General features: G+C 37.3%; 1 protein-coding gene across 2 annotated transcripts; it reads right to left on the minus strand.

Annotated features, from left to right (window-relative positions):
* Nucleotides 1–1616: 1616 nt before the first annotated feature.
* ECH2 (enoyl-CoA hydratase 2) lies at nt 1617–14490 on the minus strand. 2 transcript variants are annotated; one of them, XM_039028493.2, is made up of 12 exons: nt 14233–14490; nt 13838–14119; nt 12585–12607; nt 12383–12488; nt 5269–5339; nt 5071–5143; nt 4909–4948; nt 4648–4720; nt 4383–4533; nt 3616–3686; nt 2853–3026; nt 1617–1924 (listed from the first exon to the last, which is right to left on the minus strand). In XM_039028493.2, the coding sequence occupies exons 2-12, from the start codon at nt 13895–13897 to the stop codon at nt 1837–1839; spliced, it is 930 nt and encodes a 309-aa protein (XP_038884421.1). In that variant the 5' UTR covers nt 13898–14119; nt 14233–14490; the 3' UTR covers nt 1617–1836. The 2 variants fall into 2 exon arrangements, with proteins under 2 accessions (XP_038884421.1, XP_090168650.1); XM_090312524.1 differs by lacking the exon at nt 14233–14490 and having other exon boundaries at nt 13838–14176.
* Between the last annotated feature and the right edge of the window lie 274 nt (nt 14491–14764).

Consider the following 14764-nt stretch of genomic DNA (forward strand, 5'->3'; position numbering starts at 1 on the left):
TATTTCTCTGTTTCTACTTAATTTTGTTACTTTCATTGTCTGAGAAAACATATTGGTATTCTGGACTCTAGACGATAGAGAAAATAATCCGATCCTTGATTATCTTTCCATCGAATAAAGTGATACGTGTTGGGTTTTTTTTTTTTTTCCTTCTTTTGTATTTTGTATTTTGTTATTCTTATTCATGTTAGGTAGACCAATCTTTGTAGGGGCAACAGATTTGTTGCCAACTGCATTATTCAAAGGAGAAATAGTGGAGTTGAGATGCAAGAATGACTTCTTAAAATGCAAAAATCTCTCCCTTTGTGTTCTCACCTTGAAGTTGAGAGAACTATTAACAAAAGTCAAATTTTGGTTGAATGAAACTATAGTGTAAATGTTGAAAGCAATTGATTTTTTGTAATTAAACTACAAAGAAAAGGAAAGAAGCAACTAAGGAATTCTACCTCACTGTGGGTTAGAGGTGTACATGGGTTAGAGGGATTTTTTGGACCAATCCGAAATTTCGAGTTGGCTACCTGAATGACAACTCGAATAAGGTCTCCAACCCAATCCTTAAAATTTGGATTGGATTGGATTGGGTTATCGGGTTATTCATTTTTTTCTTTTTTTATTAACTTAAAATACTTAAATTTGTGCACGCCACATACTAATAATTAAAATTTCATAAAACTCAAATATTAAATATCAAAATCCAAGATAACTATTATAAACTTCATACAAACATCATAAAAATATGAGTTAATATATATATATATTAAAAATTCAGGTTGAGTTGGATCAACCGAAATTTTTAAAAGTGTAACTTGAACCCAATGCAACCCGAAAAAACATAAAAAATTCAACCAAATTCAACAAGATTAAAACTAGCTCAACCTAACCATTACAATTTGAATTATATAATCCAAATTGTTAAGGTTGTCAGGTCACTTGAATACCCTTACTACGGACATCTAAATATGGATGTCTAATTCGACTTGCAGTTTTTTTTTTAATTGTTTGTAAAGAAAGCATACTCTCAGATGATGCTCATATTTAGAGGAATGGACTTGCATGTCATTTTGAATCTTTGATAGAGATAGAAAATCTTTTGAGAATAGTGGAACTTGTAGAAATATAATTTATTGTGAGATTGAAAAAGTTTATTGTGTGGCGACTAAAATTCTTTACGTTGTACAATGATGCACACATTGGCACACCCACACCACACCTTTAGGAATGCTATTAAGATGTTATTAGAGTAGTACTTAGGATGTTATTCCAGTATGAAAAATATTTGGATGCAGCTCTCGCATCTCTTGCTACACCCAATTAAAAATTAACATCTGTCTATTTTTTTTTAAAAAAGTGATTATATATATAAATATATATATTTATGTGTATGTACAGGAAAGGGGAGTATGGTAGAGTATTGCACTTCTTATTCTTGTCTGATCAACCACTTCTTCATTTCCATGGCAGTCGTGTAAATAACAATTCAAGAATAACTGATCTAATATTCCTCTTCTCTTTAAACTACAATCAGAATTGTTCTTCACTATCATGCTATCATGTATAACCATAAAATTTAATTCAAGAAGAATCCAAATTGAAGGGGGGGGGGAATGGAGATAAAATCACAAGCAAATTTATGAATTCCATTCACTGCATTACCCACATACGTTTGAGATCTTTATTCTGCCAAGAAGAAAGGGAAACATTCCAAAACAAATAAGGTACAGTCGTGTGATTTACTAGGGAGCTTAGTCATATGAATTACCCTAAAGAAGCAGAATGATCAGAGGTCAACTTATTCATTTCCAACATATTATATATGAAGGTACCTTCATAATAAATTTACAGAGACGAAGCTACATGATGAAGATCCACGTAGCCAGATAACACAGCCCGGTTTCGCTCCTTTACCTTTGTCTGATAAAGGACCCTACATTGTATATGGGCAGTTCTCTCATCAGTTTCAAGTCTATTTAGAATGGAACTTTTATCACTTCTAGAATAGTATAGAGTACTTCTAAGCTCAAAAGCACAGATACAAATATAAATATAATATACCGATACAATAGAACAGAGTGATGCGCCAATTCCTAAAACTAACATACGGATACATTGAAGTTACGTTATTTTTTAAGAGAGTGGGAAAAAAGAATCTAGCAGCGTGGAATCATGGTTAAGCAACTAGAGCAAATAATAGAGGAGTAAGAGAAGAAGAATGAAGTTGAAGGTGAAGGGAGAGGGGCATGAATCATGATTTAGATAGTGAGAGAGAAAAGAAGAATGAAAATTTAATTACTATTGCAGTTTTTTCTTTTACCTTTTCTGTTTTTATTATTTTATTATTTTATTTTTAATCTATTTTGTTTGGTTTACTAGATTTAAGTGAACTTTAAATAAAATAGGTTATGAGTTGGAATTTTTAAATGGTTGGACTTAAATTTAGAAAGAAAAAAAAAAGATCCAGCATATCCCCTTCACGTATCTAGAAGGGGATACGCACATCTAAAAAATAAAAAATTTAAAAAAAATTAAAGAAAAATCATATACCTCAAAACACATATTTCTCACGTATTTGGACGTATCTGTATTTGTGCTTCCTAGCTTCTAAGTAAAAACACTTTTCAAATTCATCATAATCTTTAGGCTTAAAACTTTAAAGTATTTTGAAAAATTGAAAAAGCATTTCTATGTGCCTTCTGAAAAAAAAAAATATCCCCTAATTTGTGTTTTCCAAAAGTGATTATAGGAGCATTTGACTTTTTTTAAAAAAGCTCCTCTTGGGTTATTTTATTCGATGTCTTCAAACATATGATTACAAAGTAGTTAACTTATGCAGTAGAAAAGAAGCAGAAGCATACCTCGAGCCCTCAAGCCACATCTCCGTTACCAAAATTTCACCTGGGTACACGTGCAAAAGAAACTTTCCTAATAAGCATTTTATTTTGCTCAAGTCTCCTTTACACACACATTTAATTACTGCCCGCACAGCAAATCCCAATGTACACAATCCATGAAGTATTGGCTTCGAGAACCTATAACATTGCAGTTGAATAATTTTTCAAGTGAATAAAGTTGCATTTGTTTCAAAAAATATGTGATTATAAACCAAAACTCATATCAAGTGATTTACAAGACTACATTTACCAATGAAATGAAATCAAAACTCCATTCCTAGCATTACAATAACCTTCCTAGCATTACAATAACCATTAAGTCGATTCAACATGGCATGTAGTGTCGTTTCGATTATAACTTGATGCAGACAACACTTTCACCAACCCAAATATCGGTTTGACCTCCCACCCAAAAATTGTTCAACTAAAAAAGAGATATATAGCAAGGAACAAGGCATCAAAATCTAAATCATTATCATTGTACTCATTGTACTCATTGTCCTTAAGGTAACTTCCTAGTTCCTGCACTCTGATCATACATTAAGGATGAAGATCTAGCCAGTTTTATGGGCATTGATGAAAGGACATATTGAATATTTCCCGCTAGGTTTATAAAGATTGATGAACATATTAAAAACGATGACGATTCAAATTCCAAACACTGACAACCAAAAACATAGGAAATTGGATCATATAGCAGCAAACAAGAAGTGAGTGAGATACTAACCCTGCAATCTTTGCAACTACAGGATCAGAATGAAGAGGATTATAGTCACCTGATAAACTATACAGTAATGCCTGCAGATCAAAATAACAAAAAGAGAAAATTCTGTATTAATGAGATAACAAGATTAAAGTATGAGAACAATACTGGTATTTGTATAGTGCAATAAAAATAACCACCCATGAAAAACTGTTAAGCAATGATAACCTGCAATATATAAAAAAAGGAGGAAAATAAAGGTTACATATATTAGAGGGTCCCTTATCTTTTAAATTTTTTTCTCAATTTGATTCTAAATCTTTTAAAATTATCAACTTTACCCCCATATTAAAAATTATCAATTAAGTCTTTCTATTATAAAATCCAGATAAGTTTCGTTAATAGAAAGTTATGTTTCATTCAATTATTGTTTTGTTAATATATTCGAGCATATTACTTACAAGATATGAATTTTGATAATGGACACAGGTTGGATTCTATCAAGCAGGTTGGAGGAGTTTGTATGTCAAATTGTCCATTAATAATCAAGTAACATCATGTCCACTCATCCAAACATGTAAATAAAAATAAAATAATAATTTAATGATATAAAGATTTTTCTTGACAGATTTTAACAATTATATTTTATGGACCTGATTGAGAATTTTAATATAGCAAGGCACTAAATTGAAAAAAAATTAAATGATTAGGAACCATTAAATATATTTAGTCCAAAGTAAAAGTAAAAGTAAACAAACAAAAGTTCGTTGTAGCAGTCATTGCCAACTTACCTGAGATGGTCCAGTATAATCCTCATACACAGTAAAAGGCGGTGTCTTTGGAATTTTTCCTACCAATCCTTGATCTTTCGGGTAGTTTGTATAGGAGAACGGGTGAGAAGAACTTGAGAATCCGCCGGCACCTCGCAGAAAGAGACTTGTCCTGCCAAGTTTATCCAGCCATAGTCAATCCCTCCCATAACCACCTTAAAAGCTTTAGTAAAATATAATAATTATAATAAATCAATAAATAAAAAGAAGAAGAAACACTGCTTACCGATTCATGCATAATAATTGTCCAGACTTTTTGTCATAACTTTTTGTCGCAATCTCAAGAATAGCTGCTTTTCCTGAAAATGATTATGAATATTTATTGACACTTCAAAGAAAAGGTCTAAAATTAATAGATTCGTTCTCTCATAAACCTCTTATATGGGACTTCACTTTTAATCATTTGCATTCAACTATAAGCAACAAAAATCAAATAAATATCGTACAAAAAAAAGTCAAAATAACAACCAGTCGAACAAGTACAAACCTTTGTCATGCAGCCCAGCAAGAGAGACTTTATTCTCCAACTGCGCAGGTAAAACCCCATGAGAATAAATATAAATATATTTCAGCATTAAGGAATGCACATACAAACCTGATATGGGAACTACTAAAGATAATCAAACATAGATTCAGTACGGAGCCTTACATATCCGCTTGATGGCAGTGGCTTGTACAATTCAATGTATTGCTGACCATGAAGAGCGAGCTTTGGGTCAAACCTGATGACAGGGATAAGAAAAGAAAAGATGGCAGAACAACTTTAACAATAGAAAATAAAGATTACACTAGCATTAGCACACAAAAGAACCTTGCTAGCTTCTCAAATGAATACATGAGTACTTACGACAATCCAGGCAAGCTCAGACCCGTTCTCATAGTATCATGGATAAATAAAGCAGAAAATGTTGGCAGAACCTACAGAAAGAGAAACTTCAAGTAACAAATAATTGATGAAGAATCACAGCCGTTTGCTGTGTATTAGAGTTGTAAAAGTGCATGCCCTATAAAATTCTATCAATTGGCTTATAAATTGGCATCTCTGCTCTATGTTGAGCGTGCAGGGAAGAAGATGATGAATCACATGAAGTATTTGAATTACAGATGAAATATACTTTTTAGGAGGAGTGAGCCAATTAATAAAAAGATACATAAAAGGACAAAACAAGCATAATCTGAAGGTAGGGGTCTGTTCTAACAAAGAGGAAAGGACAAATTGATCGAAGGATTAAGAATGAGAGGAGAAGTAGGGGACACAAGTGAGGTTCACGCCTCCAGGGTAAAACACAATAGAGAAGGCAAAATTGTGTAACGGGAATGCAAAATAAGTGGGGGTATCTTTTGGTGGAGAAATGGACGTAGTTGAAGAGCTTCTAGTATCACCATAGTTATCCCCTTTTTATAAAAACCAAATATGGACTCTCTCCTCCATCCCGACACACTCCCCCTCCCTTCTGTATCCAGCAAACATGATTCACCCATCCACCTCCCGGTTTATCTACAGCCGAAATGTATCCGCCTAAGCCTTCCTCTGTGACCATCAACCGGAAAGTCTTCTCCATCGATTCCGACGATCATTATAGGGCTTCCTGCATCCGCCTGACCTGATCCAAGTCCCTTTCCACCTTACTGACTGCCCCATTAAACCAGAAAATTTTAAAAAAATTTCGCTTCGACGATCAAACGATCTGGACTGAAAAATCTTCAAACAGAAGAGGCATCTTGGCCGAGATTGCCAAACTAGATAACAATGGTGGCCTTAACAAGATCCTTATACCGATTGGTGAAGACAGAAGGGAATGGAAAGCTTTTTATACCCTTCTGCAATCCTTCTCACAAACAGCAGCATGGCCCACAACCAGCCACCATTATTGCCCCAACTATCTGGCAGCTCTATACCACCCCCCCACTCTAAAGGTCGACACTTGACGGGACAAACAATCTTTGGAGTACCCATATATGGCACAATCCATTTCAGCACGACTATTATCATCAAGAGGCAATGTTTCCACGACGACTGGTATAACATTATGAGAGCGTTACAGATCCACGTTTGTGATTGTTGCGCCGTTAACCCGATACAAGCCGATGGCACTCTTTTATGATGTGAAAATACTGACCAAGCCAAAATCCTTGATGCAATCAAGGATTGGTACAAGGTGGGTCCTCTCTTTCTTAAATTCTCACCATGGAGCAACAGTGCCGCAAAAGAAAACCCCGTCATTCCCTGTTATGGAGGCTAGATCAGAATCAGGAATCTCCCGTTGGATCGATGGGACGACACCACTTTCAAATTTATTGGGGACGCCTGCGGAGGTTTTATTGAGGCGGCCAAGATAACCCTCTCTCGTTTGGATCTCTTAGAAGCATCGATAATAATTGAGAAAAATTCCCCACGCTTCCTTCCGACAGAAATTGGATCTCTTCCCCTTCCTCGAATCCGGTTACAGTTCAAATCAACTCAGTTTTTTGTAGTGATCATTTTCTAGGTTTTGTCGTCGAAATCCATGGAGCCTACCCACCAGATGATCTCTCCTCTCCGATTAGCACGACGCCCAATGAATCTAAGGATTTGCAGAAAGGTCTCTTTGGACCGTACCCTGTCCCCAATGGTAGGCCTGCCACACAGGTACGTTCTTCTGACTCCACACCAAACCCTTCGTCCTCTCTCCTCTTGACTTAACGTTTCTCTTGCTGACCCACCCGCCACCCCCCAAACCCCTTCTCCAACTCCAACTGGCCCACCAATCTTTTCACTAAAGCCCATCCACCACCCGCTCCTTTTGACACTACCCGATCCAAGCCCACGTCCCCCAAACAATCCATAGGCTTATCTACCTTGGTTGACTCCTTCGCTCTCGCTAACTTCATCAACCCAAATTACCCTTACCCCAACCCACCCTACCCATTTACCACCAACCCGCAAACGTGCACTGATCCATCACCAATTGCCCCACCCGACCCACCCGCCTCCCTACCCCTCACTCTAACCCATTTGATTTATGCCAATCACCTCGAAAACTCTCCATTTCTATCCAAAACAAAGAATTGTACCTCATTCTTGGAACAAAATTCTTATCCTTAGCCTCTTGCCCTAATTTCTCCGACCATGAGGATTTATCTAACAGTCCTCTCCCTCTCTCCACTGCCCCCCCTTCTGCCTTCTCTAATCCCCCTCCTCCTTCCTAGACTGTACCTACATAATACTTTGATCGAAACTACCGTCTTGGCCAAGAGTGACCTTGACCCAGAAGAGGATATGGAACCATCCACACTTGACCCAACTTACCATCTTTGGATTGTGGTCCCTTGGCTCTTGGAGCATAACCTGCGCATCACGGCTATCCCTTCTTCCTCTAAAAGAGTCAAGCGAACATAGAAACAATCAAGAGGCATAAATGAGCTAAAAATGCTCTTTTCATCTATCGACTATGAAAAGATATCCTCCAAGGCCATTTCTGGTGGGTCGACATCAACTAAATGATTATTCTCTCCTGGAACGAGCAAGGTATAAATGCCTGGGAAAAACGAGCTATGGTGAAAAATCTTATCCTTAAACACAACCCTATGATAGTTATCCTTCAAAAAACCAAACTTGAAGAGGTGGATTGTACAATTATAAAGTCACTCTAGAGTTCGAGACATATTAGCTGGCCTGTGTTGGAGGCTTTGGGTACTACTAAAGGTATCATCATCATATGGAACGACCCCTCCTTTGTTTCCAGAGAAGTTATCAAAGGTCTCTTCTCCCTTACTTTGCGTTTCTACTTGGCTGACGGTTTTCCCTTTTGGCTTTCTAGTATTTATGGTCCGTCTCGTGCTAGAGATAGACCCCTTTTTTAGCAAGAACTCTATGATCTCCTGTGCACAAAAAATTGGATCCTTGCAAGTGATTTCAATGCATCTCGATGGTCATATGAAAAATTAAGTGGCAGACCATAATCGGCGTGTATGAAAGCATTTAATTGTTCTATTGATATGGCAGACCTGCTGGACATCTCTTTACACAATGGCTTGTACACTTGGTCTGGTTATAGACATTACCCTGTTTTCACCCTTATAGACAAATTTTTTATTATAGATAGCATACAACAAAAATTTGCCTATACCACATCCAAGAGATTGGAAAGACCCATCTCTGACCATTACCCTATCTTGCTATCCATTGGTGCAGACAAATGGGGCCCTACACCGTTTCGTTTTGAAAATGTGGCTAATGCATAGAGATTTTGGAAGCACAGTTGAGTATTGGTGGAGGAATACTCCTTTGCACGGTCGACCTAGACATGGTTTAATTGTCAAGTTAAAAGGCCTTAAAGAGATTCTCGGAGTATGGAACAAATCCACTTTCGGTTGCGTTCGTACATAGAAAAACCAACTCATGGCTAAATCACTCTGTTGGACAGCCTTGAGGAGTCACATGATAGCCTGCCTATCCATAGGGAACAGAAAAAGAGTCTCAAGGCTAAACTCCTCATTGTGGTGGCCAAAGAAGAAACCCTTTGGCGGCAAAAGTGCAAATCCGTTTGGCTTAACAAAGGTGATCTCAACACCTACTTCTTTCATCGTGTTATGGCCACTAGAAGGAGGCAAACACTATACTTGAAATTATCTCCTCTGATGGTGTGAGCCTTCTTTCGAAACCTGACATTGTTGATGAATTTTTGAATTTCTACACCAGGCTTTATACGAAGAAGGACAATCTACATGCTTTCCCCATACTTGCTTGGCCCTCCCTTACTAAACAGCAGTCCGGTTGTTGGAATCTCCCTCCACCGAACAGGAAATTTGGTGTGCGGTCTGCACTCTTGGCACAAGCAAGTCCCTGGGCCCTGATGGTTAAGTTCTATAAAAAATCTTGGCACATCCTTAAGAACAACATATTGAGGTTGTTCTAGGATTTTTTAATGAAGGGTATTGTAAATGCTAATCTTAATGAGACTTATATTTGCCTCATCCCCAAGCGTGTTGATGCCAAGAGAGTTGGTGACTTCAGACCTATCAGCATCACTACTGGGATCTACAAGATATTGCCGAGAGTCCTCTCTTTTAGGCTTAAGAGTGTTCTCCCCTTCCTCATTTTCAAGCACCGATCAACCTTTGTTGAAGGCCGTCAGATTCTCAATGCATCACTCATCGCAAATGAGCTCATTGAGGAGTGGAATAGAAAGGGCAAGAAGAGCATTGTTATCAAACTCGATACAAAAAAGGCTTTTGATACCATTGATTGGGCCTTTTTGGACTCCATATGACAAGCCAGAGGCTTCGATTGTCTTTGGAGAAAATGGATCATGGGATGTTTTTCATCTGCAAATTTCTCTATGATCATCAATGGTTGTCCTAGGGGGAAAATCCATGCCATTAAAGGTATTAGATAAGGGGATCCCCGCTCACCCTTCCTTTTCAATATCATTATTGATACCCTTAGTAGGATGTTGTCACAAGCATACTTGGATGGGAGGATTCAGGGTTTCGGGGTGGACAAGGGCAAGCTCACTATCACATACCTACAATTTGTAGACGATACCCTACTTTTCTCCACCTACGACCATGCACTTATTAAAAACGTAATTGACGTTGTTAAGTCTTTTGAGTCTTATTGGGGGTTATCCATTAATCACCATAAATCTGAAATTATGGGTATTAACCTCTCTGCTAGTGAGCTCCATACACTGCGGATTTATATGATTGCAAGGCGGATTCGTGGCCAAGTTCCTATCTTGGGCTTCCCCTCCATGGAAAACCTAGAACTTTATCGTTTTGGGCCGTGGTTGAAAAAATTGAACAAAGAATAAAGGCTTGGGGTTCATCTTACATTTCTAAAGGAGGGACGTTGACCCTCATTCAAGCATCCTTGAGTTATCTGCCTACATACTATCTCTCCCTTTACAAACTTTCTAGTAAGGTGGCTCATACTATGGAAAAGCTCTATAGAGATTTCCTCTGGAAAGGGAAAGACGATGGTTTGAGCTTGCACCTTGTTCGTTGGGACAAAGTTACCTCTCCCCAATCTTTTGGTGGCTTGGGTGTCACCTACCTCAAGCTTAGGGACGAGGGCCTTCTTGCAAAGTGGATTTGGCGTTTTAGGGTGGAGAAATCTGCTCTCTAGAGAAGGGTGATTGCTGCAAATTTTGGCACTTCTAGGTGTGGCAACAAGGCCGGTTCCCGCTCTTTGTCCATTGCCAAGGGCCCATGGAAAGCTTTGTCATACCTTCAACCTTGGATAATGGTCGATCTATTTCCTTTTGGGGAGACTCGTGGGTGAATAACAACCCTTTGAAGGTTGCTTTTCCCAATCTATTTGCGTTGTCCCTCGCCAAGGGTGCTATGGTCTCCGAGCTATGGAACTCAATGGAGGGTGGGTGGAATCTTTATCCCCATAGACACCTCAATGACCTAGAAACAGAAGAATAGGTTGTCTTCTCACATTTGCTTGCATCACATCCGCCCCTGCAAACAGAAGATAAGTGGTATTGGAAGCTTGAGCCATCGAGGACCTACACAACAAAATCTTGGATCGACAATAGTTTTGATAATGGCACCAATTTATATGAAGGCCCGATAGGTGCTATTTGGTCTGACCAATATCCCAAAAAAAATTAAAATTTTCCTTTGAGAGCTTGCTCATAAGGCCGTCCTCACTTCCGACAAACTGTAGTGCTGCCTCCCCACAATGACACTTTCACCTTATTGGTGCTCCCTTTGTCAGAATGACATGGAAAACCAAAGTCATCTCTTCATGTTCTGCCCTTTCTCCAAGAAGTTTTGGAACCACATTTTTCGTGCATGCAACTGGTGTGTGGTCTTTCCTGCTGATGTTACCCATTTTCCATCCCTTGTTCTTGACAGCCACCCTTTCAAGGGTAGAAAGGGCCTTATCTGGAAACAGCTCGTTAGAGCTTTTTTGTGGTCGATTTGGCTTGAACGTAACAATTGTCTCTTCAACAACAAAGCCCAACATTTCAATGTTTTCTTAGACCATGTGATCTACATTGCTATCTCTTGGTGTAAATTGTCTAAACATTTCAATTCGTATAGTTTTGATTCTCTTTTGTCCAAATGGAGATGTCTCTTGTAACTCCTTTGGTTCGGGGACTCTCTCCCCTTCTCTTTTGTAATTTCATATATCAATGAAATTTTTTCTTATCAAAAAGAAAAAAAGTTAACCCTTTTTTAAGACTTCGTGCTTGTTTCCTTTGAATGTGTGAATGTAATACTAGTTCCTATTGTTTTAACCACCATGAATGGGCCTAGTAGTCAATAAGGTCCCATGTAAATAATAAAGAGCTTAGATTAAATGAGTTCAAGCTAAGATGCATAGTCACAAACATGGGAGATGTACATAGCAACAAATCAGTTTCTAAAAATATTAAAAACATAGAACCACCATGGGTTGGCCTAGTGGTCAAAAAGGGTCATGAGTATAATTGAGGACTTAGAGGAAATGAATTCAATCCATGGTGGTCATCTACCTAGGATTCAACATCCTACTAGTTTCCTTGGGACCCAATGTTATAGAGACAGGCATGTTATCTTTATCCCGTGAGATTAGTCGAGATAGGCATCCTAAATACTCATGGATATCAAACAAAAAAATGTAGTAGATAAGAGCCCTTTGGGATACATTTAAAAAAACAAAAGAAATATATGTATTATTGATTCATCTTTAACATTAGAAAAGCTCAAAGGCTTTTATTTGCCATGGCTATGCTTAGAGGTGGAAGATGTCTCCTACTGGATTTTATTCGCCAAGGCTATGGTTAGGATGTTATTCATCTTTAACATCTTTAACGTTAGAAAAGCCCAAAAATCACAATAGTGCACTTCCTCCAGATCTCTATCAATTGACTGATCACGACCCCCCAGCCCATTGAAAATGGTAGTCTCAGCCCCAAATTCCCACCATGCTCTGCCCTCTTTATATATCTCAATACATATTTTACAAATTGTAGATGAAGTACCTTGATGTATTCTTGACCATTTTCATTGTAAACATATTTCAGCTCATCAGCATCCACAGCTTCCTGACAACACACTCCAATACCCAGAGCATAGAGTGCAACATCTCTGTCAATCAACAGCAAGAAGCACACTAATCGACAGCAACACTAGCCTCCCTCAAGTAAAATAGTTGAATGCATAAGCTTAGTAATAAGGATTTACCTCTCAGTATAGGTGGATGTCGTCTACAGCAAAAATAAATTAGAATAAATCAATTTCTACACGTCTAATGGAAAAGAAAATCAAAATAACATGTGAAAATTAGTAAATTTTCTTCTCCAACCAATAGATGCAGATCGATAGCCTCAACTAGTGATGTATTTGAAACTAAAGTTGGCAAATATATACATATATGTGTGTGTGTGCATGAACGCATGCATGCACGGAGCTGGCTGTCCAAACCCAAACTTTTAAAAGAAAACAGCAATAAATTTATGATTCCTTCAGAACTTGATAATATACCATCTTATAACATCCAAACCCAAACTTCTAAAAGAAAACAACAATAAATTTATGATTCCTTCAGAACTTGATAAATATACCATCTTATGTCAACATCCAAAAGCTAATGTTAGATAAAGGTGAAAACATACAACATTATCAAGAAGTTGAAGGAAAAAAAAAAAATTATGTATCCAAGATGAAGCGATGCCTTAAAAAAGGTTCTGAAAATGCAAAACCGAACTATCCTTTTTCAAACCATTCAGTATAAGAAATAAAATTCAAAACCAATTATCTTAATACAGCACAATACAATTCACTTAAAATTAACTAATCCGTCGTGTTTGATTATATATCAAACATGGACAGTATCCAACCAAATGTGTCCACGTGTTGTAGAGAAGAAGAAAGCCTAGGTTGTTTATCTATTCACCTTCCAGATCCACTGACAAAAGAGAATAGGAATCAAAAGGCACTGGCCACCAAGAACTCACCCCTGCACTCTTCAATATGAAATTTTCTGTGACAAAATTATTCGCTTCGTGCGCAAGCACAGACCACTCGTCAAAACTCCTGATCCTCACCGAGAACACACAAAAAAAGGGCTAAGTAACAAAATCTATAGCTAAGGTAAGAAATTGGAAGAGAAAGTTAAGTCCACAGTGAATTATACCATTGAAAAAAGAGAAAGACGAGAACAAAAGCAAAAAGTTCACTAAGAAAGATAGAAAAGCCTCGACACAAAAGTTCCTGTCACTTCTAATTCTGACAGAGAGAACAGAACAAAATCCAAAACGACATCGAACTCAATAAGAAACCTAATTAAACAGACTTGAGAGTCAAGAGATGAACAATTCTTCGTGTTCATATATTGTTCTATGTTAATGAAAGCTAGTTCGATTACAAAAACACGAAAGCGAAAGAAAGAGAGCGTAGATTGAACAGAAGAAGGTGAATGAATGGAAATCCCAAACCTCAGGAAATTTGTGAGCAAGAATACGAGCAGGATCAAAGGGCGATGGATTATCCGCCATGAGAAACCTCGAAGCAGCCTCAGTCTATGGGAAACTGAAATCGGCAAAACCAGTTTTACAGATTGGAGAGGATAAGGGGCTATCGATCAGAGCACGGAATGGGGAAGGATGGCGCAGTGACGTGCCAAACCAGGCAAAGTCAGAGACTAATGCTGACCTCCATGCTCAAATGGATAATTTCTAGTGAACCACCCAAAATCAAAATCCCCCAATTTTGGGAAACTGCCAATTCCAACAGTAATGAATCAGAAACTCACCTTTGTATCCACCAAAAAAAACAAAAAAAAAAACAAAAAACAAAAAACAGAAAAAGGTTTATTTTTGGAATCGGATACTTTGTTTGCAGTTTGTCACATAACCATGTGGCAACTCGTTTAGATTTTTTGGTCAGTTTTCGAGCTTGGTGAGGGGATTTTTCCCCATGGATCCGGATTTCTAATGTGAACTATTGCTTTTCTAGTTCATGTTAATTTGGTTTGTGATGTCTTGTTTTTAAAAAAAAAACTAATATATAAATTAACTATTGAAGAAGCTTGTTAAAATTCATAGATTTTAGAAAATAAATCAATTATCTTTGATGTTGGTTTTGTAACAATTTTACATGGTTCACGTGTTTATCAATTTATTGAACACGCAAGAGATTTTTGTTTTTAAAAATATTTGTAACCACGACTTATTAAAGGATTACAATTGCAACACATTCAAAAATTTAAGATCAAAATTGTAATACTTTATGGTTGATATAAATATATTTTATTTTTACAAAACGATTTTCTGTATTATATTCCTACCTCTTCCCTACCAATAAAATAATATAGAATATAAACTCATACTTAAAAGAGGGACCATAAAATTAAATAGGTCATC

Source organism: Benincasa hispida, chromosome 4 (genome assembly GCF_027475165.1).
Source record: "Benincasa hispida cultivar pf3 chromosome 4, pf3_genome.v1.1, whole genome shotgun sequence".
Taxonomy (NCBI): domain Eukaryota; kingdom Viridiplantae; phylum Streptophyta; class Magnoliopsida; order Cucurbitales; family Cucurbitaceae; genus Benincasa; species Benincasa hispida.